Raw genomic sequence first — 24438 nt, 5'->3', positions numbered from 1 at the left:
CATGTCACCTGAGCCAATCGACTGCATGGAACAGAAGTTTGGGCTAATGGGAAAAGAGCAAATGTTGTTTGTCTAGACAAAAAGCTTACAGAGGTCACATTAGTACTAAACACAAGCTCTCACATAATTTTACAGCCTCGGTCGTATTTGGCCTGAACTTTTGTCATTATTTCTGTCGTATCATCTCAATCCTAATCAAGTCCCTTTGTCCTTCATCCCCTACTGAAACTTACTTAAACAGGTATTACTTAATCCTAGCATTGTTCTACTTGTCAATTTGGTCCAGCTGCATTATGCTGACAATGAACCTCAGCAATTCAGGTAATGCTTCAAACTTGGGATAGCCCCCCCCCCCCCGGAAAACAGCAAGAGTTCGCTTACGTAGGCAGGAATGCCCCATACCACCAGACAAATCATCCCCCAATATCAAAGAGACCACCACTGTGATGTAAAGCAGGTCTGCAATTACAAACACCTGGCCTGTAAAAGGAGACCTCATAAATGCTACTTGCCTTAGAGTATGGATCACCTTTGGTGTTAAGATAATAGTCAGGTAGCAACTCCCTGAGAAGTGAATTCTTAAAATGAGAAAGACCAGAACTAGCCAATGAACTAGAGGCTGGAAAGCCTCGCTAAAGTTCATCACACCCACTTTTATTCCTCATACTGAAGCTTCTCGTTGCTGTGCAGAAGCGCTAAAGCAGTGGCCTACGGACTAAAAACTAAGGGGCCAAAAAGTGATGCTCAACAGGATCTCACGTTTATTATTGAGAAGTGATTAATGGTGAAAGAAAGGCAGCGCCCATTCCTCATTGGCTTAACAAGAAAACTGAAGAAACATTCACTACACAGTTTACAATATTTTTCTTCCAAAATTAATGTTCCTGTAAACAAACAAGTTTTTACCACTGTTCTCAGCCTTCAAATCAAATCAAGCCAGACTTAATCTGTAATCCATATAATGCACAAGAACAGAACATTTCTTAGGACTCTTCGTATTTGACTTTGAGAGAAAATGAACCACCCCTCAGACACGACCTTGCCGACAGATTCCATTCAAATCTTCTAGGCATAAAAAATCAAATTCTTCATAAAATTCCTCTTCCGGTCCATGGAAAAAATGTTATTTATTCCACTTTCCATGGTAGATGTCCAAAAGAAAGTCACAACTCGGTGTTCCAAGTGCAAATGTCAAAAAAACCAGAGGGAAGAGAGGTTTAGAAGGCCAGGAAACCAGGGAAGCGGCAGGTTTAAAAATTAGAGAAAAAGGCATATGCCACTTGCGGACTTTAAAATCCGATCAACATAGTAAAAAGACAAAAAAACAAAGCGTATGCTCTGAAATCACAACCAAAGCCAAAAGAAAGGGGACAGTTTTCACCTCTACTCTACCTAGAAGGGTTTTTTTTGTTTTTGTTTTTGTTTTTAAGTCCTATGTCTCTTGTGAAATTCCAATACTTTTTTTAAAACTGTAAGTTTATAAGAGTTTGTATGAAGTCAATGAAACAAGTTCTAATTTTCTCTGGTGTAGTTTTTCGTCCTTTCTGAAAGATATCCATGTTGCAGCATGTCTGCTGCAGTCTCTGTGGAAGGGCTCAGCGTTTTACTTGACACGGCCTTGACGTTCCTACAGGAGAGAGACAGACAGAAAGGAGGCGGTTAGTGGCACGGCAGTTTTGTAAAACTTTTAACAGTATTATTTTCACTGCTGAATAGGTTAATGACTTAAGATGAGAGTCATTCCGTGGATATTCAGCTGAGCTGAGCTACCTCCTCATATTCCAAATATACCAGACAGCACCTGCTTTGTGCACATTTTAATCCCTAAAACATCTTTTGAAGCAAGCCAATCTGTATCATGAAAAACATTCACTTGGGTCTGCGTCCTCCTAGAGATCCCAGTATTTCTAAAAATCAGAAAATTTTTGGACCTTAACTAGATCAGGGTAGGCATCGTGGCTCCCTCTAGATGTTGTGGACCACAACTCCAGTCATCCCTGACCATTGATCATGCTAGCTGGTACTGATGGGAGTTGTCATTCACAACACCTGGAGAGCACAATGTTGGCTACCCCAGAACCAGATAGTGGTAATTTCTGTTTCTTCTTCCTCTTTTACATTGTGAAAAAATTAGTCAACAAGTGGCAATGCAATAGCTGGTATAAAGTGTGCTATCGACACACCAGCTGAAAACTAAGCTACTAAGGCATAAAGCTCTCCAGAGGTGAAGGCAACTGAAAACATAACACTCCCACTCAAAAGGTGTCAGGATAGAATTTAGCTGCATTCCATTCCATTTATGTGAACAAACTATATGTAATCATACTGCACCTTCCATTTACCTGATCATTTTATAATTTAACCGCTAAAAGCAGAAAGTTAATGTGGTCTGAACCTATATATTGCAGGACACTCAGCATGCATCCCATCTAAAAGATGAAGGCTAGGCTGCTAACTAGCAGCACTTCAAGAAGAGTGCAAAGAAATCCCTTTACTATTCAGGCATAACTGATCCCTTCAGGCTACTGAGAACATCATGTCAGCTGGTTATCATATGTTTGATACCAAGGCAGGGATGCCAACAGAGCAGACTCTGCTCCCATGTAAATCTAAAGGAATGCAGAGACAACCTTTAAGTTACATACTAATGCAAAGCTCCTTAATAAAAATTGTACTGATGCTTTAAGTTTGTACTCCCATCATAGAAGTTTGCCTGGGCACTTTGCTGAACTATGCTAGACTTTTGATAGGCCAGCCTATTCAATAGGCTATCAACAGTTCAAATCCCCATTTTTTTCATTAACTTTCAAGATGGTCTTGGCAAAGTTGTAAGAAAAGAAAAGCTCTGCTGGGTCAAACCATAAGCCTATCTTATCCGCCATGTCATTCCCTTTGTGGCCAACCAGATTACCATAGGGAAACCCCAATTGTCTGTTTTACTCCTCTGTCAAACAGGAATGTGAAAGACAGGACTATAATCTATGGGGAAAGGCTATTAATTCCACTTTCCCTTAAGGCTATTGATGAAACACAGGAACAACCCAATGCAGGAAAAAACAATCTAGGACTCAGCCCTCAACACTGTCAGAAGAGGATGACCGAAGAGGTAATGCTGCAAGATGTTATCTATCACAGAGTAAGTAGAAGAGCAGACACAGGTTACATGGGAAGACCACCTGACTTGGGACAAAATTTGGAATTTTACTTATCGGCAAGAAAATTACTTCTCCAGAGCAAAAAGCAAATGTAAGGTAAAGTACATCCTTTCTGATCTCAATGGATCACAGCTGCAACTGAGTAAGATATCCTTCCATAATTTATCCAGTGTTGTCTTTTGTTTTGGAAATCGTATCAGGTATACTATTCCAGAATGTTTCCTTTATAACATCCTGCATATAGACATTCCTGATCTAATTCCATCCCACAACACCCTGCTGCAGCCTTCCCCAACCTGGTGCCATCCAGATGTTTTGAACTCCAACTTTTATCAACTCCAGCCAGCAGGTCAGGGATTATGGGAGTTGTGGTCCAAAATATCTGAAGAACACCAGGACACCAGAAAAAGACTGCTTTAGAGGGTATACAGTGTGGCGAAGATGCAACGCCTGGTTTTAAGACTAAAACAGTGTAATACTCTAGCTAGTTGCAAGTTAACATAATTTAGTTGAGAGATTTGTGCCATAGTTTAGGAAATGTATGAAGGTGAATCAACAGGAAGCTTGATTTAAATGATGTTAGCTTTTTTCACATTTAATATACTGGAAAATTTGTGGAAGGAGTTTAAAAACAATAACAACAGTAATAACCATAAACATTTTTTTCCTTTTTGCTAATTTTAATTAATCAATCTTGCCTGAGAGCCCAACAACATTCTTTCTTAATCTTGTTTCAGAGACAAGTGAAAATGTTTTATTCTACCAGGTGTTAGGGATTTTACTGAAAGTGTGTTTTTGTTTTAACTGCTTTATTAAAATTTTTCTGCAATTTTATGCATTACATTTTTAAATTGTTTAATTCATGGTAACCTAGTTTGGGACTGTGTTAAAACATGGTACAGAAAAGTGGTCCTATATAAAAAGGTATCCAGAGTCTTCAAGGGAAACATCACAAACAACACTTTAGGTTGTATCCAAGTAAGTCCCACTCAGAGGAGACCCATTTAAATTAATGAAACTAAGCAAGTAATATCCATTAACTTCAGTGGGTATACTTCGAGTAGGACAAGCACTGAACACAAACCATGGGATTATTGCAACCTAGCTGTAATCCAGAATTCAAGATCTGTGGCCAAGCTCTGCCTATCTAGTTTAAGTCCTGGAGGTGATGCCCTCTACCGCTTGATTCCCACAACCATGTGTTTTCTACAAATTGAGTGTAGTTACTATAAACACCAAAGCCAATCTGAAACTTCTATAATGCATTAGCTATCTAACACAGCATTTCAAATACTATATAAGAATTTAGCTTCTGATAGATTTATCACCATACAAATTATATAGATTTACCATAATTTGAATGAAGTCATCGTTGTACAGCACCTAGAAAGCAATTAATGCTATTAGCTTTCATTGCACTGATAATAGTCTTGAAAACAAATGCTAGGGGCAAATCATCTGTCATATTCCCAAACCTGATGCCTTATGCATATGAAAGTTCTCTCTTCTGGAAGAAGAACGTATGTACACTATCAATGCAAACAAAGCAATGGACTAGGGGCCCAACTAAGATGTTGTATGTAAATGTATGTAAAATTCTCGTCAGCCATCTTGTCCCAATAGCTACACTCTTCAGCTTGTTCTATGTAAAAATTCAACTATGCTTAGGTCACTGGAATCATGCTTTCACATTGCATGTTTCTCCTCTCCTATGTTCCAATTCACTCCCCACTTCTGGCAAACCACGGTGTGTCAGCATATCCAAAACTGAACAAACTGATTTGTGCAACCTCTGTTTTGCCTCCAAACAAGAACTAGAACTATACTATGGTTACACAAAGCAGAGGTGCCCTCCTTCACTTTGAATCAGGAAATCTGAGTGTGCAAGAGGAATAGGGAACATGGGAACTTGAGACACAGCCCCATCAGCCAAACCATGGTTTGCAAATTGCTTAATAGCCAATGGCTTGTGTCCAAAACACATTTGCTCAAGCATCTAAGCAGAAGTGCTTTTCAAGACAGCCCTCAAGATTTCATCAACTTCACCAACCCATGACATATGCTAAAGTGTTTGATGGGACAAACCCTCACAAGCAGCTTTGATTTGCCTTTAAAAGAAGTGCTTTACACTTTTGCAAATACAACTTTGTACACAAGAGAATGCATTGTGAGCCAATGGCATGGCAGTTATCATAATGTAGAACAGGGATGGGAAAAATCTGATAGCCACATTCTTTCATAGATCTTTTCAAGGGCTGCGTGCATGGCACAAGGAAGGAACTAGAGGCAAAAGGAGGCAGCACAGTGGATGTGACTTTTCTGCTTGTGTAGTAGGCTACATTCTTGCCAGGGAAAAGCCAGAGGTTTTTATATGGCCACATGTTTATCCCACATGCTCATCTCTACATCCACTGTCCAGGCAAGAAAGAGACATTATCAAAGTTCAACAACACATGCCAATCACAGACACCCAAGGAAGGCATGAAGCAGCACAAGTTGGGGGGGGCAGGTTGAAGAGGGGAGTAGCCAAAGAGAAAGCATCAAGGGCCAACCAGAGAAGCCTGGAGGGCCACATTCAGTCCCCGGGCATGAGGCTTCCAACCCTGACTGACTACATTACACCAAACTCCTAACTAAAATGGCAGTGATGCTTCTTAACAAATCCTAGTAAGATACCTTCAAAAGAACCTTTCAGAAACAACAGAGTAAGGAAACTTTTTGCAACTTTATTTCAGGAAGCAAAAACGTGACAGACATGAGGTGCTATTTAGAGATGCTTTTAAGAATTGGTAGCATTAATACACTTTGAAGTCCTATCAGAAGTTAGAATGAATAGTGTCTCACAAACTATTTTAATTACGTATTGTACAAATACTGACTATGCTTTGGGCACTGGGTTAATGGCAGTGGGCGGGGAGGTAAGGAGAAAGACCTATAAGGAACTGAAGGTTGCGTCAATGCTGCGCCAATGGAGTTCCACTGGTGCAATAGCATTTTCCTTTTCTCTCCTTCACACGTGCGCCCCAAAAACCTGCTCTGGAAGGTCCCCCAAATCTCCAGCACTGATTTTGAGGGTGAACAGGGGACTGGAAGGAACAGGAGAGGAAGAAGAGGTTCCATTGTGCCAACAGAGCTGCAGGACTCTTACAAAATAGGTAAATGACATTTTCTTCATTTGTATCCTACCCAATGAACATGGATATAAGTTACTCTATTTTATCCTCACAAATAACCTTCTGTGTTGGATTAGGGTAAGCCAAAATTACCCGGCTCCTATCAGCCCCAGCCAGCATGGGCAAATGTTCAGGGGCTCTGGGAAATGGAGTGCAATAACATCTGGAGAGCACCAGACAGTGGAAGGAAAAGCTGGGAGAAAGCAACTGCCCCAAGGCCATCCGTTGAGTTTCAAGGCGGATCTCCCCAACAGCCTCCTCTAACCAGCGCCTCATGCTAGCTCTCTAAAGTTATTTTCATCTGTGAAATTCTGCACCATGGCCATCCTGCTCATATTTCACTTACCGTGTTTTTCCGTGTATTAGACAAGGTTTTTTGACTCAAAAATCATGTCAAAAAACTGGGGTCATCCAATACACAGATAGTGGCATGGGGGGCAGAAGCGGGAGCACAACTTCCCCCGATGCCACAGTGAGCAGGAAACAATCTAGGTAGTGTTTCCTGCCCACAGCTGCGTGGGGGGGAGAAATGATGTGCCTGCCCGCCGGCTGGCAGGAACACAACTTTCCCTCATGCCGCTGCGCATGGGAAACGGGGGGGGGGGGGGGAGCTCGCAGCTGCATGGGGGGGAGAAGCAACAACTCTGGGCCATCTCCCCTCATTTTCTTTAAATTGAGTCGCTAAAAATAGGGGGGTCTTATACATGGGGGCATCTTATAGACTGAAGAATACGGTATCTTCACTCATTTTTAAAGAAATGTTTTTAAAACAATCACAGGAACATAGGAAATTGCCTGATACTGAGTCGAACCACTGGTTCATCTATTTCAGTATTGTCTACCCTGACATGCAGTAGCTCTCCAGGGTTTCAGACTGAAGACATTTCCAGACCTAACTGAAAATGCTGAACCTGTTGATGCTCTATCACTGAGCTATGGCCTTACCCCCATATGAAGGCATTCCTTCTCACTGCCCTTGTTCTCCCAATTACATGATCCAAAGCTGTTTTTTACTTTTAAAAAAAGTTGAAAGATGCTCCAATTCATATCTTGCATCATGTCTCAGTTTGGAACTAGCCCTCTGTTAGCAACTTGCCAAAATTTACTTTCAAACCCAAGCCTGTAGAATTAGGTACACACACAAAACAGAGAATATTCTAAGGGGATCCAGTAAGGAGATTGAGGCACTTGCTAGTGATATTACCCAAGTAAAATTTAAGTAGTGGCAAAATCAGGAAAAGTAGTGAAGAACTTTCTGAACCCTAATGCTGTAAACCAGGCTTCATCACAGGATTCTGAAATATAGTTTGCCTGCTTACTGTTCAAACCATTCTGCTGCAAGAAGGAACAGCAAGTCTAGCTTGGCGATGGCTCTGACTCAAGGGCAAAGTTCAAACCAAGTTCCAAGTGCTGAGGTATAGTATTTATAGAATGTGACTATTCAGTGATTTATATATCTGATATTTTTGGAGGAATGGCGCTCCCTTATGTGAAACGTGGTCTCCACAGTTCATAGTTCCTCACTTCGTGGTCACCACACCAGGGAATTTACAGTTTTTCTATACTTGCTTGAATAATAATTTCAGAATTCTTCATGGTTTGACATTCAGCATGAAGTTCTGAGCACTCATTTTTGTGGGGTTGGGGCTTTTTTTTTTCTTTCTTATCCTGCTATTTTATTGATTATAGCTATCAATAAGCATAGAACAGAGAAGGCTTTCTTCCTTAAGTATGAATGGGAGATAGGCCTCTTGAAAGGAGTATTCTCCAAATAACTCTCTAAGGAAGAACTGCTCACCTAAATAGCTGCTGAGGCTATCAGAGGTGTGCAAGTCTCCAAGTGATTATGCCCACTCCTCTGGGCTTCTCACCCTCAGTGTTTCTCTAACTTGGGTCTCCAGATGTTGCTGGGTCTCCCATCATCCCTGACCACAACTTCCTGATGGGAGTTGTAGTCCAAAAACAGCTGAAGACCTAAGTTTGAGAAACATTGCTCTAAGATATGCAGAGAGAACTCAATACTTGCTGCGAGGCTTAGACTAACCCCTCAAATTAGCAAATTCATGCTTAATGAATCTCAAGCTTTTTGAGAGCTCAGAATCATTTTGGGGTTCTGTGAAGTACTAAAGGGTACTAGATGAGAGGCCAACATAGCACATACCAAATAGTGTACTGACATCACCATCTTTGGACAAATTATGATTATATGCAGTGTTGAAATGGGCTATCAAATTGTTCTGAATCAAAAAGAGTTGCTGCAAATTGTCCAAAATTGGACCCAAGAATTGCCACCTAGAATGACTCATTCAATTTAAAGAAACACTCATTTGAATAGATTTCACCAAAGATCACATACTCACATTTTGAAACCCTAGTATTGTAACACCTAACTCAATTTGGCTCTTTACTGTTGACTCTGGCTGGTCTGATTTACATTATTCAGGTGCCCCTCTGGACAGCCAAAAACAAAAAACCCCATTGCAGAATGCAAATCTTTAGGCAAATTCTTAAAGCTCTAAACAATATGTACAGTGTGTACTTTGCTTACATAGTTCAGAGCTCTAAACAAGATGAACAAATATTTTCTATAAACAATGGAGTACTGTGGCACATTAAAAACCAATTTCACTGAGATTTACTTCCAAGTAGGTCATTTAAGGCAGAGATGGCCAACTGGCAGCCAATGATCCTGATATTGCATGTGACCACAGTTCAGTAGTACAGAACATGCTTTGCATGCAGCAGGTCCTAGGCTCAATGTCTGGCATCCCCAGTTAAAGGATCATGTTGCAGGTTATGGGGAAGACCATCTGCCTTGAGACCCTGGAGAGCTGCAGGCGGAGTAGACAAATGTCCTATCTTGCAGCTTCCCAGGTTCCTATGATCCAGTTTTATCCATCCTGAGAACATTTTCATAAGGATGTGGTAAAACATTAAGAACTTCTCTCACCATGACTTCTGAAACTATTTTTTAATAGATGTTCCACTCACTACAGCTTTCTATTGGTTTTACATATGATGTCTCAGATATGCAAGACTGCAAGGAACTCATAAAAATGTTTAGTACTTGCTGCCAGGTGGTGCTTTATTATAGAACCTGATCACTCATAAAGAGGTTGGTTGTGTAGCAAAATATACCTCTGCCCCCCAAACACTGCTTGGAACATCAAGTGGTTCATGAGAATACAAAAAACAGCTGCTCTTGCCTGGGTTTAAGACTGTACAGTCAAAACTCGGTTGTCGGACGTTCAGCTTCCGAAAAACTTCGAAAACCAGAACACTTACTTCTGGGTTTTCGGTGTTTGGGAGCCAAAATGTTCAACAATGGAGGAGTTTGGCAACAGAGGTTTGACTGTATCCCTACATTCTGACTGCTGTTAGGGTGCTACAGTTTCACAGAATATTGTTATAAATCTAAAGCCCCTTGAAAATACAAGTTTTCCCAATACTACTATGTCAAAGTAGCACTGAAGGAGTTACAGTATTAGGTGGATCCCCAACCAATGAAATTAACTGTAGCTTTAAAAAGTTACACATCAGGCAAATTGAAGTGTTGATCTTTCAAAGAGCAGGGATGGAGAATCTCTTACCATCTTCCTGCCAACTGTCAAGACAACAAGCTCTTTGAAAAACGACCTCTGTTACAAATGGCAGTGGACCAATAAGCCTTATGCCACTTTACAGGTGCCTGGACAACTTAGATGTGGAAGTTCTTCTCCAGAAGCCAACAGAACAGGCTAAAGAGGATGACATGCACCACTTCTGCTTAAAACCATTACTACATTCCATTAAAAGTAAAAGTCAGCTCCCACTTAAAGAGTTTCTGCCAACTGTACTGTCTTGCCTATTCATGGCTAGGGTCAGATTCTCATAACATGGAGGACACATCCAAAACTGATATGCTAAACACTGAACTATTACAAACCAAACCACTTTTAATGTACTTCTCAGACTGTGGCAGTCTTATATAAAACAAATGTGCAGACTTTTTAAAAAAAATCACTTTGCTTAGACAATACTAGGGACACAATAATACTGTTTTTACTTGTCCATTTGAGGGCCCACTGATCTAACTCCAAGGAGGAACAAAAGGCAACTCATGGAGCTTTTAACTTAAAAGCATGCTTTTCCAGCAGCGTATCAGCTTTTAACATTGTCTGCATTGCTGTTAATACATAAGCTGAATTTTAACAAAAGTACTGCCATTTTTAAAAGGAGTGCCTGAAACCATCAAGTACCCACTGGACTTGAAAGAATTAATACACTTGTCCTACTCTGCCATTCTTCCTTCCTGCACCTTCTTTGAAGTTCTACAAACCATAAACATAAGCACCTCCAAGGTCTATTTTGCCCACTTAGTTTTTCTTCTTTGCTCATTGCATTTTTACAACATAGGTGCCTCATAAGCCACTGTTGTAAAAATGATGGAGGTCGTATTTCAGTCTTTAAAAAAACAACACCCTTCAAGGTTCGCGAAATAACCTGAGACCCATAGGTGGTTGTGCACATTAACCTTTCCCATGCAACATTTTTTAAAGAGAGTGTGCCCTATTATTACTCATTCAATTTATTACCTGCCCTTCACCATGAGGTCCTAGGGTAGGTTACAACCATTTCCTCATCATCAGTGCCAGAAAACCTGCACTTGTGTATACCAAAAGGGGAAGCAAACACTTATGCTGGTTTACAGTGGCATACATTTGGAATTATGCAATTATGCTAGTCCATACATGCGTCTGGTGAAGGGAGTCTATCTTGTGAAGAGTTTAGGCCATAATAAATGTGTTAGTCTTTGAGATGTCACAGGATTTATTTTAGTGTTAATGCTGTCATTCCACGTGTTTCTGATCCAGCAAAGGAGATAGGGAGGAAAATCTTTTATTTCCCTTTCAGTCCTCCAACCCAGGGTTGCAAGCAGAACAGCAGCACTGGATTTCATTCTTACTCTGTACCAGGAATTGGGCACCTGCAACCCTCCAAATGTTGTTGGGACTACCCATCAGCCCCAGCTGGCTCAGCCAATAGACAAAGATTATGAGAGCTTGAGTCCAACAATATCTGGAGGGCCAGAGATTCCCCATTCCTGATGTATATAAAGTATCTTTCAAAGACCTACATAAGAAAACGAATGCAACTGGCTTCCGATGCCCAACATGGGTATGGACTTGTGTTCCTAAAAAGGCAATCCTCATGTCATATGACATGCCTCTTTTGAAACAGTGAAGTTTCATAAGCAGTTTGATATGAAATAAGGGCCTCCTATTCAGAAGTCAAGTATTCCACCAGATATCAATGTCATCTCAATGCCTTGGACATGACCAAAGTAGGTGTTTGGAACCTGCCCTATGTTTCTACTTCCCATTTATTAGCATCTTCTCACCAACCACCCAAGAAGCAAAACTTTCCTCAGCATATCTTTTAGAGATGTCAAGTTAATTTTATTGCTCGAGTCAAAAGACCATAGCTATAGAAATACAAATTGCAAGTACAAAATGGGGAAATCATATTAAACGTTTTGGCCAAAAACAAAAATGCAGTCACACTTTTCACTGAAGATCAACAATCTGATCTTCGTTAAAGTCACACATGAATAAGACTGCAAGAACCCTCATCTAGCCCTTTCACTGTGTGTCCATGGAAAGAGGCCTATTTGAAGTTTGCTAACAGTATTCCAATATAATGTATTTGTGTGCTACACAAGCTTCTCAATAAATGTTTACACAGCAATGACACCCCCTTCAAACTCACTTATAAGGAGGAGGCCATGGTCAACTTCATCTCATATAATCACACCTAATTCCTCCCCTTTGTTTCTACTCCCTACCAAATCCTGGCAGTCTGGCAAGTTACCTTTTTCACATTTTCCTCCTCCTCCTGGCGTTTCTCATAGTGTGAGAAGTCATCAAAGATGGAAGTGGTGTGCTTGTAAGTAGCAATGATTTTCAGCACCTGCTTAGCCTTTTCCAGAGGAACCTCCTGAGTGTCCCTGGAGTTGGTCACTGGTTTATTCTCATTGTTCTCTAGGCGAATGTGCCGCAGTTGGCTGTTGGGAACGTCCTTCACAAAAATCCACCGGACATCAAAGCGTCCCTTCCATTTGTCCTGGGACCACACGCCTGCGCATGTGTTGTAGTCCACAGCAGATTTCATTTCTGCAACTCCGCAGAAATGACCACTGCCATTGACACTGAAAAGTAAGTAAACAGGACCTTTTCCATTCATGGAGCGGTAAGCAGCATCCAGTCTCTTATTACCATGCTCTGTACTGCACCAGATATTATATTTAATGGAACGGTGGATATCATCCTCAGAGTAACTCTTGATAATGAAAACCCGACCATGTTTCGGGTTCCAGTCAAAATCCTTAGGGTTATAGTTGTTGATGGACCTCAACTTCTCCAAGACTGGGTGTGGCTCTGAAGGGGCAGAACCAGAAGTGGTCTGAGACTGTCCAACTGCACTACCATCCACTCCATTCTGGCCAAACCCATTGCCACGGTTACGAGGTGCAACCCAGCGGGCAGGCTGAGCTGCCTGTTGCTGCACTGGCAGCTGAGTTGGTTGGGGTGGTGGAGGTGGCAGGGGTTGTGGCTGTTGTCCAGCAGAAGGCTGCACAGCTGGAGGGCTGTTACTCATTTGCTGACCCATCGGTTGGGGAGATATTTGGGTTGGTGGTTGACCAATATTCTGAACTAAAGCCTGGGAAGCATTTTTTGTCACTGGCCCTTTGTTATCCCAAGTTCCAATATCCATGTTATGTTTTATGGGAGGTGGTGGAAGACTTGTCCCTGCAATGCCATTCTTGGTCTTCAACTTGGGTTGCTGTTTTGCAGGTTTGCTGGCAATATCAGCCCAGGATGCTGGCTTTGGAGGAGCAATGGTAGCTGGAGGCAAGCTATTAGAAGCTACAATATTGCTGGCAATAGACCCACTGCCAACAGCAGAGCCAACAACTTTTGGGACGTTGCTTGCTACATCAGTGCTGCCTAGCTTCAAAGCTGCCATCCCTTGGTCAATGGTATTCATGCCAGGTGCCTTATTCAGGGTCTCACTAGCAAAAGCAGACTGTCCATCAATCATGGCTCCACCCAATGAGCTTGGTGCATAAGCATAGTTGCTACTATATCCAGAACTTTGAGTTGATTGCCCCTGAGAACTGTTATTGCCCCAAGCTGAGAAGTCAATTCCACTTGGAAAAAAGTTAAAGCCATGCTGTCCAAGAAATGGTGTGCTGCCAAGGGCCCCTGGCTGTCCAAACATGGCATCTGGGAGAAAGTGAGGTTCTCCATTGCTTATCTGTCCATAAGATGTTAAGTAGGGCATTGGTGGATCACCCCCTGTAGACCAAGCAGCTTCACCCAAAGAGTAGGAGAATCCAATGGATGGACTGTAGTAATTCGGCATATAGGAATCAGACATTGCGGTGTACGCGTTGTTCTGGAAGAGAAAAGCAAGAACTGAACAGTTAAATGAATAGAACATTGCAGCATGAAACAGTATATGCTTTCCACAGACCTTTCCCCCCACATTGTACTTTCAAGGCAAGCCTATTTACTGAAACCTGTGGCTAACACTGAACACTTTCGTCAAGTTGCTTTGAGACTTTTTATTGTACAAAGCAACTGACAAATGAAATAATAAAATTAAAAATAAGCTACGTATTTGTTTTAAAGTATCAGTGAAAATTGGATCATTCTGCATTTTACCCTAAACCACAAAGATATTCCAAAATGTACCCACTTGTCTAGCACATGTGGTGTTTGCACTTCTTACCTATATTGTGGGTTAGCAGGATATAAACTAAGATTAGCTGGTCATACTACCCATTTAAAGCATTCAATTGCTACTCTTCTTAGACCACTGTACTAAAAGTAATCACAATTAAGGCTAAGTAAATTGATAAGTGCAGTAGACACCATTGATACAATCAAAGGTTGTTGGCATATTGATACCAGTGAAGAACAGAAAGCAATTAACAGGTTTCAAATGATGACTATTATGTGGTTACCAGGCTGATAAGACTTAATACTTCCTTACAAAGGCACTTGGAGGTCTTATTACAATCAAAATTTATATATTTAACAAAATTTATACATGTAAATACTTCAAACAAAAATGAAAAAGTGAAGGGAGGGCTCAGTTCTTGCAACTCTTTTTTTCTTTCTAAATAATTTGGTGCAGTTTAAACTTACATGCATTTGGGCTCAGAAAACATTAAGATCCACAGTGGCTCAAACATTTGAAAGTATCTGGTTGGTGCTTCACAAAGCACTAGCACATTAATGACTTTAGCCCAAGACATTATCAAGATCAGTGTATTTTACCACTGATAAAGAGTTCTGACCAGGTTGTATTTTAACTGTGTTCTTTCCACTTGAGTGTGGGTGGAAAATTCACTACAATTTCAAATTTAAAAATCCAAATAAAGTTCAGAATAGTTTTTAATTATGTGTTTATTATTTGAAGTTATTCACATTATTTAATTATGTGTTTATTATTTGTTAAGTTGTTTCTGGGGTTTATACCCAGAGTCTCTGCCAATAACTAAGAATTAACCTTACACTGCACCCCACTCTACCAATAAGAAAGGATAATGCATTTTCTATGATCTACCAGTAAGTATAAGATTTAAAGAGATGTAGACAAAACCCACGCTCCAGTTAGTGGGCACATTTCAAGTTCCCCCTGTACAAGCGACAATAAGATGTGCACAGCTGTTGGACAGCACCCATGAATTTTTGTATGTCTCTTGATCTTCCATCAATAAGCCCAAAGTAGTGGGGCAGACTAGGTTGAGATACTAAGTAATTTGCCTAAAGCTTCATCTTGTTCTAGAATGCAAGTTCTTAGGTGAAAGTTATTTGATCACTCAGCTACAATATAAGTTGTTGACACCACAGCAGCAGAAACATTCCTTCTTGATAAAGTGTCATTTAAACATCTCTCAGCCCATTTTACTTGTTCAGCAGACCCACATAAAGTGAGAACAGCAACAAGCTTTGAAAGGATAAAATCTTTGTCTCTGGACCTACAAGAATGAGTAGTTTTGTATTTGACAAGTCTCAGATTTCAAAGCCATTTAAACCAAGACCCTCTTCATGTATTTTGCTGTGTAGTCTGAGTAGATTATAAGACTGGGCACAGGACACCCAGCTCAAGGGAACACCTTATGGTGTCACTCTACACCTGGGAGCCAACCCAACACTCTGCAGCAACTGGTGAGTTGCCCAAAGGGCTTTTGGAGACCAGAGAGAAGCTCCCTGCAGGAAGCATAGGATAGATTCAACTAATGTAAGTAAAACATTCAGATACATTGGGAAAAGGGCTATGGCTATGCTTCATCAGCCAACAAACAGTTTCCAGAGGCTGCAGCAAGGATGCCTCCCTTGTCAACAGTAAGGTAGTACCTGTAATTCATCCCCCTATCCATGAAAGACACAGACACCTTACAGAGGATGTGCCATGAATGCTGCAACTTATATTTATTGGCTTCAAATAGAATACAAGCTGTGATGGAGGGCGAGGGGATCATACACTTTTGAATGTCAAAATAAAAAAAATCCTTCCAGTAGCACCTTTGAGACCAACTAAGTTAGTTCTTGGTATGAGCTTTCGTGTGCAAGCACACTTCTTCAGATACCAGTATCTGAAGAAGTGTGCTTGCACACGAAAGCTCATACCAAGAACTAACTTAGTTGGTCTCAAAGGTGCTACTGGAAGGATTTTTTTTATTTTGACTATGGCAGACCAACACGGCTACCTATCTGTAACTTCTGAATGTGTGAGCAGAAACTTTGCAGGTGGTGGAAAGAACTGCCTGATTTATGCCAAACAAGGAGACCACACCTGCTAGAATTATCAATACCCGACTGCCTCTTTAGCACCATGTGCACAGCGGAAGAACATATGCAGTTCTGCACATACATCTTTGCACATTCAACCTTATGGTTTCTAGAAATAGTATTAAGTTATGAGCAGTTCAAAAAGTAAGTGGCATCTCCGCCTTGTGCAGCTGCATTGTATATCCCTGAAGTGCAATCTTGCGCTCACAGCACTAACCTTTAGACTGGCATAGGATTAGGTTGCAAAGGTACTATAGCACTGGTAGGAAACCTATGACCCTCCAGATTTTGTTCAGCTACAACAGCTTCCCAATCATGCTGGCTGGGCTGACAGGAGTCCAATAGAATCTAGAGAGCCACAGGTTGCCCACACCTGTACTGTAAGCAAGAAAGTTCTCATTCATTCTCAATAATTCTGTGATATATGCTCATCAATGGCCAATGCCATAATATCTGTACCATAACTGCTGCTACTAAAAGAATGAAAAGTTGGCAAATTCAACCTCTCTCTGCTTCAGGAACCTACATTGCATTTAAGTGTTGACTTAGACCCAAACATAACATTAAAGGCAAATTATGGCTGTCACAAACCCACAACTTCCTAATGCTTAAGGATAATGGCTTGTATCCAATGCTAGTACTACTCAGACTGGACCCATTGAAAATAATAACCATGATGAAGTTCAGTTTGTTAAATTTGGTGGGCCTGCTCTTAGTAAAGTTCAGCTGGACACAACTCAAAAATATGGCATGATAATGTTCAGTTTACCCACCACAAAACTTTGTATCACAGGTGTGATGTGTGGCAGGAGTAGCAACTGATCATATCACTCCACATTGTTCAAGTTTTTTAAAAATATCATCAAGAAGTGAGGCGGGGAGGGGCGGCAGACAACAAGCATGTCTGCTTCTTTTGAGAGCACTCATGGTGATTCCCATGTCCAGTTTGGGCTTCCCTACCCGCCAGTTTCAAATAGGACATAACACAGTCACCGTAGAAGCAGGAAAACCAACTGTGGTTTCTTTCAGATAACTGAACTGATCAAAGAGTGAGAAAATGAAGAATCTGACATGCTAAGAGAGTGAAAATTTGAAACTAAGGGTTGTATCCAACTAAGTTCAACTCAGAGAAGACCCACTGAAATTTGTGGACATAAGTTAGTTATGCACATTAACTTCAATGGGTCTATTTTGATTAGAACTAACTTTGGGTGCAGCCCTAAGCCTTCAAAGGATGAACTTGTGACCTGCAAGTCTCAGTCATTAAATTGAAATATCAGTTGCCAGCATGGCATCACATTAAATAATCATTGCAAAATGTTACTTTTGTAAGCTCTTTTGAGGCTATGCATTTGAGATGTACTCCAGGAACCAAACAGCTCCCCCAAGGACCAACTGCTTTAACAGTGTAAACATATCTCTCAAGCCTGCCAGAACTCTTCCTTTTAATGCCAGCAAATAAACAGGCATTAATGGCATAACTGAGCATACTGCTGCACACAAAGACCATGAATTTTTAAATCTTAATTGAAGTTAATCAAGAATATGTTCCACCACCACCTAAAGATTAAGGATGCAAAGTGATAGCACTGGGGTCACTGTATGCTGGATGTGCTCCACTTCACAAAACACTGACAATGGTCCAGTTCACCCACACCCAAATTTATTGCAGAACCCCTCATAGATCTTGATCAAGGGTCAGCAACCTTTTTCAGCCAAATTCCTATGCCCCAGAGATGCATTTTAAATAAAAGCACACATTCTACTCATGTAAAAACACCAGGCAGGCCCCACAAATAACCCAGAGATGCATTTTAAATAAAAGGACACATTCTACTCATGTAAAAACACACTGACTCCCGCACCGTCCATGGGCCGGATTGAGAAGGCGATTGGGCCGCATCCGGCCCACGGACCTTAGGTTGCCTACCCCTGATCTTGATAGTGAACTGTCATTGAACTGCCCCAAATGCAAAACTGACCACAATAATCACCCACTACTTAACAAAGTCTCTCTTGTTTACAGAAGACCTACTACTTAAGAAATTGAAGAGCTGAAGAGTACAAAGATGACATTCCATATCTAGCAATGCAAACTTTCCAAGGCGAAGACTAAGGACTATAATGTAACAACCCAGTTACAAGGCCCAGTTAATGAAGTGGTTAAACCAAGGTTCCCTACAACCAAAGGCATAATTATCTCAAGCCTACCAATATTAGGTTGACATCTACTTCACAAATAAAGCAATGCTTTAATTTGGAGTTGAAAAGTCGGCATCTAGGGGCTTCCTCTCATCTTGATTGACTTTTTGTTGGCATTGTCTACCAGTGGTGAGGGGTGTGATGATAGGAACCCAGGCGCAAGTAGCACCCATGTGCACTTTTTTTTTTTAATTAACAAAACACCGGGCAATGATCAGGGTAGAGGGGATCAGCGTTAAGCAAAATCAAATGAGATTTTAAACTGTCCAGGACTCTGCTCTGCTTGAGAGGACCCTGGATAACTCCAGCCAGTTGTCACAGGCTGCCAAACAGATCCATTTTCCTATCACTTTAGATGCATCCAGATGACTGTTTTCTGGGACTGCCACTCTAATGTTCAATCATGTCCAGTAGGAATACTGTTTTTGAGCCCCCAAATCTAATTATTTTTCACCAATGGCACAAATAAGTAATTGCAACATACTGTGCTCTGGAAGAACAGATCACATGGTTTTGCTATCACTACTACAAGGCCTGTAAGATATTTACACAATTACTCAAAAATTTCCATTCATTCCTGGCAGGGAACTCCTGAAGCACTATGAACCACCCAGCTCCCTGTAAACTTCCAGGCATCACAGGATTCCACCCTCTAATATTTAACATGTATATATAACATAAGGCCACTAAGCAAGATCAAGTGAAGACCTGGCATGAGGTGTCATAAGTACGCTGGTAACACCCAGCTCTTTTCTTTTCATCCGACCAAGGTCCTGTAGTCAGTTTACTTGATATCCAGGGTAAGTGGGGAACGGGATGCAGACAAGCCAACTGGAGCTGAAGCCAATAAAAGTGAGGTAATGATGAGTAGCAGACCTTTGATTGCAGGAAAATAGGAACATCCAGCATGTATGGGGGATGGTCTGCCCTGGGTTCCTCAGGTTTACATGCATGGAATGTTCATACAGCTGTAGCTTCAGTGGCATGAACACTTTTCACAAAGTTATCAGCAGAAAAGGCAACTGCCCCTTCTTATCAATTCAGAATTGAAAGCCACCTGTTGTGCCTTTGCAACTTTGAAGCTTGCTACTGCAGTGTTTTTAACTGCCTACAGCTAGTCTTGACACATCAGTGATTGGGAGCACATTACAACATGATTCAAGAGGCAGTGGTCTTCTGGGAACAATTCAAGATACTCATGTATCCAGGCTACTTTAATCCTGTCACAAACTCAAAGACTGACTATATGTGCCTACATGATCATGCTAAATGTGCACTAGAATACACTATGGCATGTGGCAATGTATTATTGGACAACTATGGAATTCTCTCCCAGCAGATCCCAGCCACAGTGTGAACCTAAACACCTTCCAGAAGTAGGGAGAATAATGGCTGTCTTTAAGTAGTCAAAATGAAACTGATATTAAGGTTTAGCTCTCATCTAAATCAGAAGACTGAATCTAACTAAAGTACAAGCACCCCTCCTTTCACACACAAATAAACTGCTGGTGAAGATAAAAAAGGTAAGTGTTCTAAATGAAATCTCCTAGAACTAAGTCATCCTGTACTCTGATTTATTCTACAATTCTAAGCACATTTACTTCAAAGCAAGTCCTAGTGAAATCAATGGCACTTTTATAGTTTAGCTAATTGCAGAATTTCAAGCATAGAATTTAGGAAGTAAGTGTGCTGAGGATTGTGGCCTTGGTTCACGAAAGAGGCTTAAATGATTTATACAGATAAAAACAGAGACAGAAGTTTATATGTAGTCTACACTTCCTTTAGGAAGCTGAAATAAGTTTGCACCGGGACCCATGTTAAGGAGAACTGGGTGAGGGGTTGGGGGGATTATTTATTTAATGCTAGGTTTGCAACATTTATAAGCATTGTGCAGCTAACACTCAGTTGTTACCACATGCTTCCAGCACAGTGCACTGCATATTTCCATATAAGTTACATATGAGTATCTATATAGCATTGCCAGTTCAGTCAGCCCTTAGTTAACTGTACAATGTCAAGCCCAAAAGGCATCCTGAAAGCTAGATAGCAGAAAAGGAAACAATTACTAATAATGCGCCCCACCCATTAAACAAATAGGTACTTTTTCTATCACTCACCGGTCTGGCCTGAGGACTCAAATAAGGTTCAATATCATCATCATTTAATCCATCTTTCTGATGCACCGATCCATTTTGCACTAAAAACAAAAATGTATAACAAGCATTATTCAATACCAATATAGTTTATTCTATCTTGTCTAAAAGCCACACCCTGTGTCCTAGAAAGTCTTGCCACCTGATCCCTATTCCTGCACATAGAAAATGAAAGATGCCAGTTTTCCTTCTGTTTCAATTCTGCCCCCTTCCACTGTAAAGGTTGGGGAACTAAAGGGCAAATTACTCCCTGTATATGCTGCCATTATCAAACACAAACTGAACTCTCTTTACACTGTTTACAGCTACATGAGCCACAAAAAGCATCTTTTAGTTTTACATTTAAACTTAGGGAAGGAGCAACTTCATTAATAGGAACTTTCCCCTTCGAGCAGCCCATCTCATATGGACAAGCATTTCAAAGTGAGGGAGGGAGAAACACAGGTACAGGCTTTGGCAGAATTCTGTTCTACAAGTGGAACCCATGAAATTACCCCCTTAACTTTTTTAACATTACAAACTATTCTCATTTATATGGCCTTTTAAAGCTTCTCTCCTTTATGTTCACCTTAAAAGAGCTGTAGAAACTTAATGAGTCCATTCCTTCTCCTTTAGCCTGAATATTCAGGCAAACCACCAATCTCCAGTTATTCACTGCCACCAGTTTTGCTTACAGGACCTCCTCCTGAAAAAGCTGTCAAAGGGCCCTTTTCTGTGCTGTTGTCTTCATATTGCAATCCAAGGATAGCCAATGGGGCAGTTTCCAGATGTTGCTAGACTACAACTCCCATCGTACCTGACCACTGCCCATGCATGCTTGGGATTGATGAGAATTAGGGTCCAACAACATCCGGACGGCACCACAATTACTACCCCAGCAGTAAGCCATACATTATCTTTTTATTACAACTTGCTGTGTTTGTGTGTTGTTGTTTTTTTGTTTTGTTTTGAGGGTGGGTGAAGCCTAGAGAAAATGGGAACATGCAATACCCCCTCAGTCCACTAACATAAACTGGCTACTGCCACCTTTTAATGTGCACTGCATCCTCTTAACTATGACTCACTTCTGCAATTAGCTCAAAACGTTAATTTCCAAGCACCCAGCTCCTTGCTCTACCGAATTAAAGAGCCCATTAAATACGTCACACTTTCCCTCTTAACCAGGGATAACTCGTCACTCTCATCTCAATCAACTAATTTGGGATTCCCTTACACCACACACACACACACACATATATAACTAGAACGAAGTTTTAAGCCATAAGGCAATGATGACTTCCTCCAGTTTTTTCCCCCCCAAGGGGGCATCATTGCTTACGGGAAAACACGCTGCATTCCTCCCTGCCACGTTCTGTTTCATTTTATTTCTCAAAAGTCACACGGATACGTATGTGTGTTGCCCATGCGGCAACCCACGCTACGGTTTCCTGGAGAGACGGCGGCACGGCAGGAACTCACCTGCATGCCTTTCAGGAAACAAGAGGTCCGATCGAAAAATGGGACGGGAGGCGTCCCTCCCTTATCCTCCATGAACGGAAAAGGCGCTACCTTTCCACCACTCACACTCCCCCCACCCAAAAAAAGGAAGCCACCACCTCCCCGGCCACCCCTCATGGATCTCTCCCGGTCCCGCCTCGGCGGCTGGTCCCTCAACTCACCTTTGGTGCCTTGGCCCTTAGGTCTCTGCAGCGGCGGCGCAGCGGCGAGGAGAAAAAGAGAGAGAAAGGGAAACATAAGGCGATGAGGCAAAAAGAGGAGGAACCCGAACCCTGAGTCCGACGGAGACGCGAAGGAAGGGAAGAGCCGGAGAGCAAAACCTAGGCCTCTCCGCCTGCCTCGGGGAGGCTTCGGCGGGAGGAAGGCCGGGCCCTGCTTGACGGCGGGGGTTCGTTTGAAACGGGAGCGACGCGAGGAGAGGAGGGAGGGCGCGCGGGGCCTCCTCGCTGCCCGTTTATGCTCCCCCCACCACAGCCGCCCGGTAGGCCCGAAGCCGGGGCCTTTCCCAGCGCGGCACCTCCAGCTCCCCGCCGCCGCCACCGCCAGCCAGTTTCACCCCCCACCCCGGTTACCTGCTCCAAGAGGCTGCTGGCCGACATGGCTCCGTGCGGCGGCGTCTGGCGGCGGCCTCGTTCCGAGGTGAGCTGCGCCGGTGAGGCGAGGGGGGGCCCGGGGGGAAGCGAAGGGGCGGGGGCGGTAGTGGTGGCGGAGACCGCGGCGGCTTTGTCCGGGGAGCGAGGAGGAGGAGGAGACACACCGCGCGGCTCGCTCTCGGCTTCCTGGCGGACTCTGACTGGCTCGCCCCGCCCGCGGCTCCGCCCGCTTCTCGCCTCGACGCTCTAGCCCCCGTCCCTCCACCACAACAACCCCCACTCTCTATGGTCCGCCCCCGCGCGCGCACGCATGCGCGCACTCGGCGAGGGTTAGGTGTCACGCGGTAAAGGGAGCGCGCGGTGAGAGACCGCGCTGGGGGGTGGGAGAGGGGAAGATGCGGGGGCAGAGAAAAGCATGATGGGTAAATGTGTTGAACCGCTCTGGGAAAGGGGTGGGGCGATGGAAGAGGAGGAGGGAGAGTTGTCACTAGCGCCCCCTTCTGGAAAGGTGCTGTAAGTTATAATATGTATAAAAATGCAGCCAAGGAAGATGGGGGAGGCTGTTAATTTATTGAAAGGGGGCCTATGCCTTTAACAACCTTGGCTGCTTTTTTATTTTATTTTTAATGAAACGCACACACACACGCGCACAGCCATGGGCGTAGCCGGGGGGGGGCAGTAAAAAAAATAGAAATGCTTAACTAACTGAGGTCAGTTCTGCCCCCCCCCCCCCAAACAAAAATCCTGGCTTTGCCCATGTATATAGCTTAAGGCCCTAGCAGATGCAGGTGACATTGTGCACAGCAGTTTGCAGCTGGAGCCTAGGCTTTTCTCCGGAGTCATGGAATTATAAAGTTGGAAAGGATGACCCAAGGCTCATCTAGTCCATTCCCCGCTGAAGTGAAGACTGCAGCAGAAATAATAAATGAAAAAAGCCTGGCAAATAAAAACACACGCACACAACTTTAAGTCATGGGGGTGTTAGGTTTGTCTTCCTGGTGATAAGGTTCCTGCTTCCATCTAGGATTCTAATGTTTCCTTTTACACTGCCTTACCTGCTGCCTTATGGAACTGGCCTTCTGATGGATATACCGGCCGTGTCACGCTAAATCTTAAATTGCAGGAAATAGCTATATGCAGGGAATTGGGATGCCACCCCAAATTCCCTCACAGGAAATTACAATGCAAATTCCTATGATTTTACAGGTCAATGGGTGTTGCAAACAGATTTTTCTTTTCCTGAAGCAAGCAACATGGATATGAACACTAAACGTCTGTTAGTTTTCCCGAAGGGACTTTTACATCTTGTGAAATACCACGTAAACCTTGGAAATTATCAGGTAAGGAAACTTTGGGGAAACAGAATAAAGTGCTGTCTGAATGCAGCCCTAAGCGGATGTTATAAGAATTTTAAAGTCTTATATATACAAACTGCGGGAGGCGGTGGAAGACAGGAGTGCCTGGCGTGCTCTGGTCCATGGGGCCACGAAGAGTTGGACACGACTAAACGACTAAACAACAACATATACAAAATAGATGTTCATAAATGTACCAAGCAAACACATACAAATATGTAAACCACATGTCTGAAACCCACAGAAAAGTCCTGAAACCATTTTCTCTCTCCCAAAATGACCTCAAATATTTCTCTGCAAGGTCGAAGGAAATGGGATATCTCCCCATTGTCTCTTTCACAAATCCTGTCTTTAAGGGCACATTTAAGATATGAATAGGGTGTGAGCCTGTGACCTGTGACCTGTATTTAGGAACGCGGGTGGCGCTGTGGATTAAACCACAGAGCCTAGGACTTGCCGTCAGAAGGT

General features: G+C 42.4%; 1 protein-coding gene across 4 annotated transcripts; it reads right to left on the bottom strand.

Annotated features, from left to right (window-relative positions):
• Positions 1 to 738: 738 nt before the first annotated feature.
• On the bottom strand, positions 739 to 22855 carry YTHDF2 (YTH N6-methyladenosine RNA binding protein F2). Of its 4 annotated transcripts, XM_081015744.1 has the most exons (7): positions 22595 to 22840; positions 22184 to 22208; positions 20490 to 20569; positions 19081 to 19209; positions 12179 to 13765; positions 4506 to 4538; positions 739 to 1627 (listed from the first exon to the last, which is right to left on the bottom strand). In XM_081015744.1, exons 1-7 carry the CDS (start codon positions 22619 to 22621, stop codon positions 1604 to 1606), a joined length of 1905 nt encoding a protein of 634 aa, XP_080871870.1. In that variant the 5' UTR covers positions 22622 to 22840; the 3' UTR covers positions 739 to 1603. The 4 variants fall into 4 exon arrangements, with proteins under 4 accessions (XP_080871870.1, XP_080871867.1, XP_080871868.1 ...); XM_081015741.1 differs by lacking the exon at positions 4506 to 4538 and having other exon boundaries at positions 22595 to 22855; XM_081015742.1 differs by lacking the exon at positions 19081 to 19209 and having other exon boundaries at positions 22595 to 22855.
• Positions 22856 to 24438: the final 1583 nt, after the last annotated feature.

Source organism: Podarcis pityusensis, assembly GCF_964106645.2.
Source record: "Podarcis pityusensis genome assembly, chromosome: 8".
Classification (NCBI taxonomy): domain Eukaryota; kingdom Metazoa; phylum Chordata; class Lepidosauria; order Squamata; family Lacertidae; genus Podarcis; species Podarcis pityusensis.
Note: the sequence above shows the minus strand (reverse complement) of the source record. Positions and strands in the feature narration are given on the sequence as shown.

Bases quoted from the DNA above. Each gene is read 5' to 3' on its own strand.
- YTHDF2 (XM_081015744.1), bottom strand. From the start codon at position 22,621: ATGTCGGCCAGCAGCCTCTTGGAGCAG. The intron at 20,570-22,183 runs GTGAGTTGAGGG...TTTTGTTTTTAG, and splicing joins TAAGGGCCAAGGCACCAAAG to TGCAAAATGGATCGGTGCAT. The intron at 13,766-19,080 runs GTCTTCACTTGA...TTTCTCTTCCAG, and splicing joins CTTATGACACCTCATGCCAG to AACAACGCGTACACCGCAAT.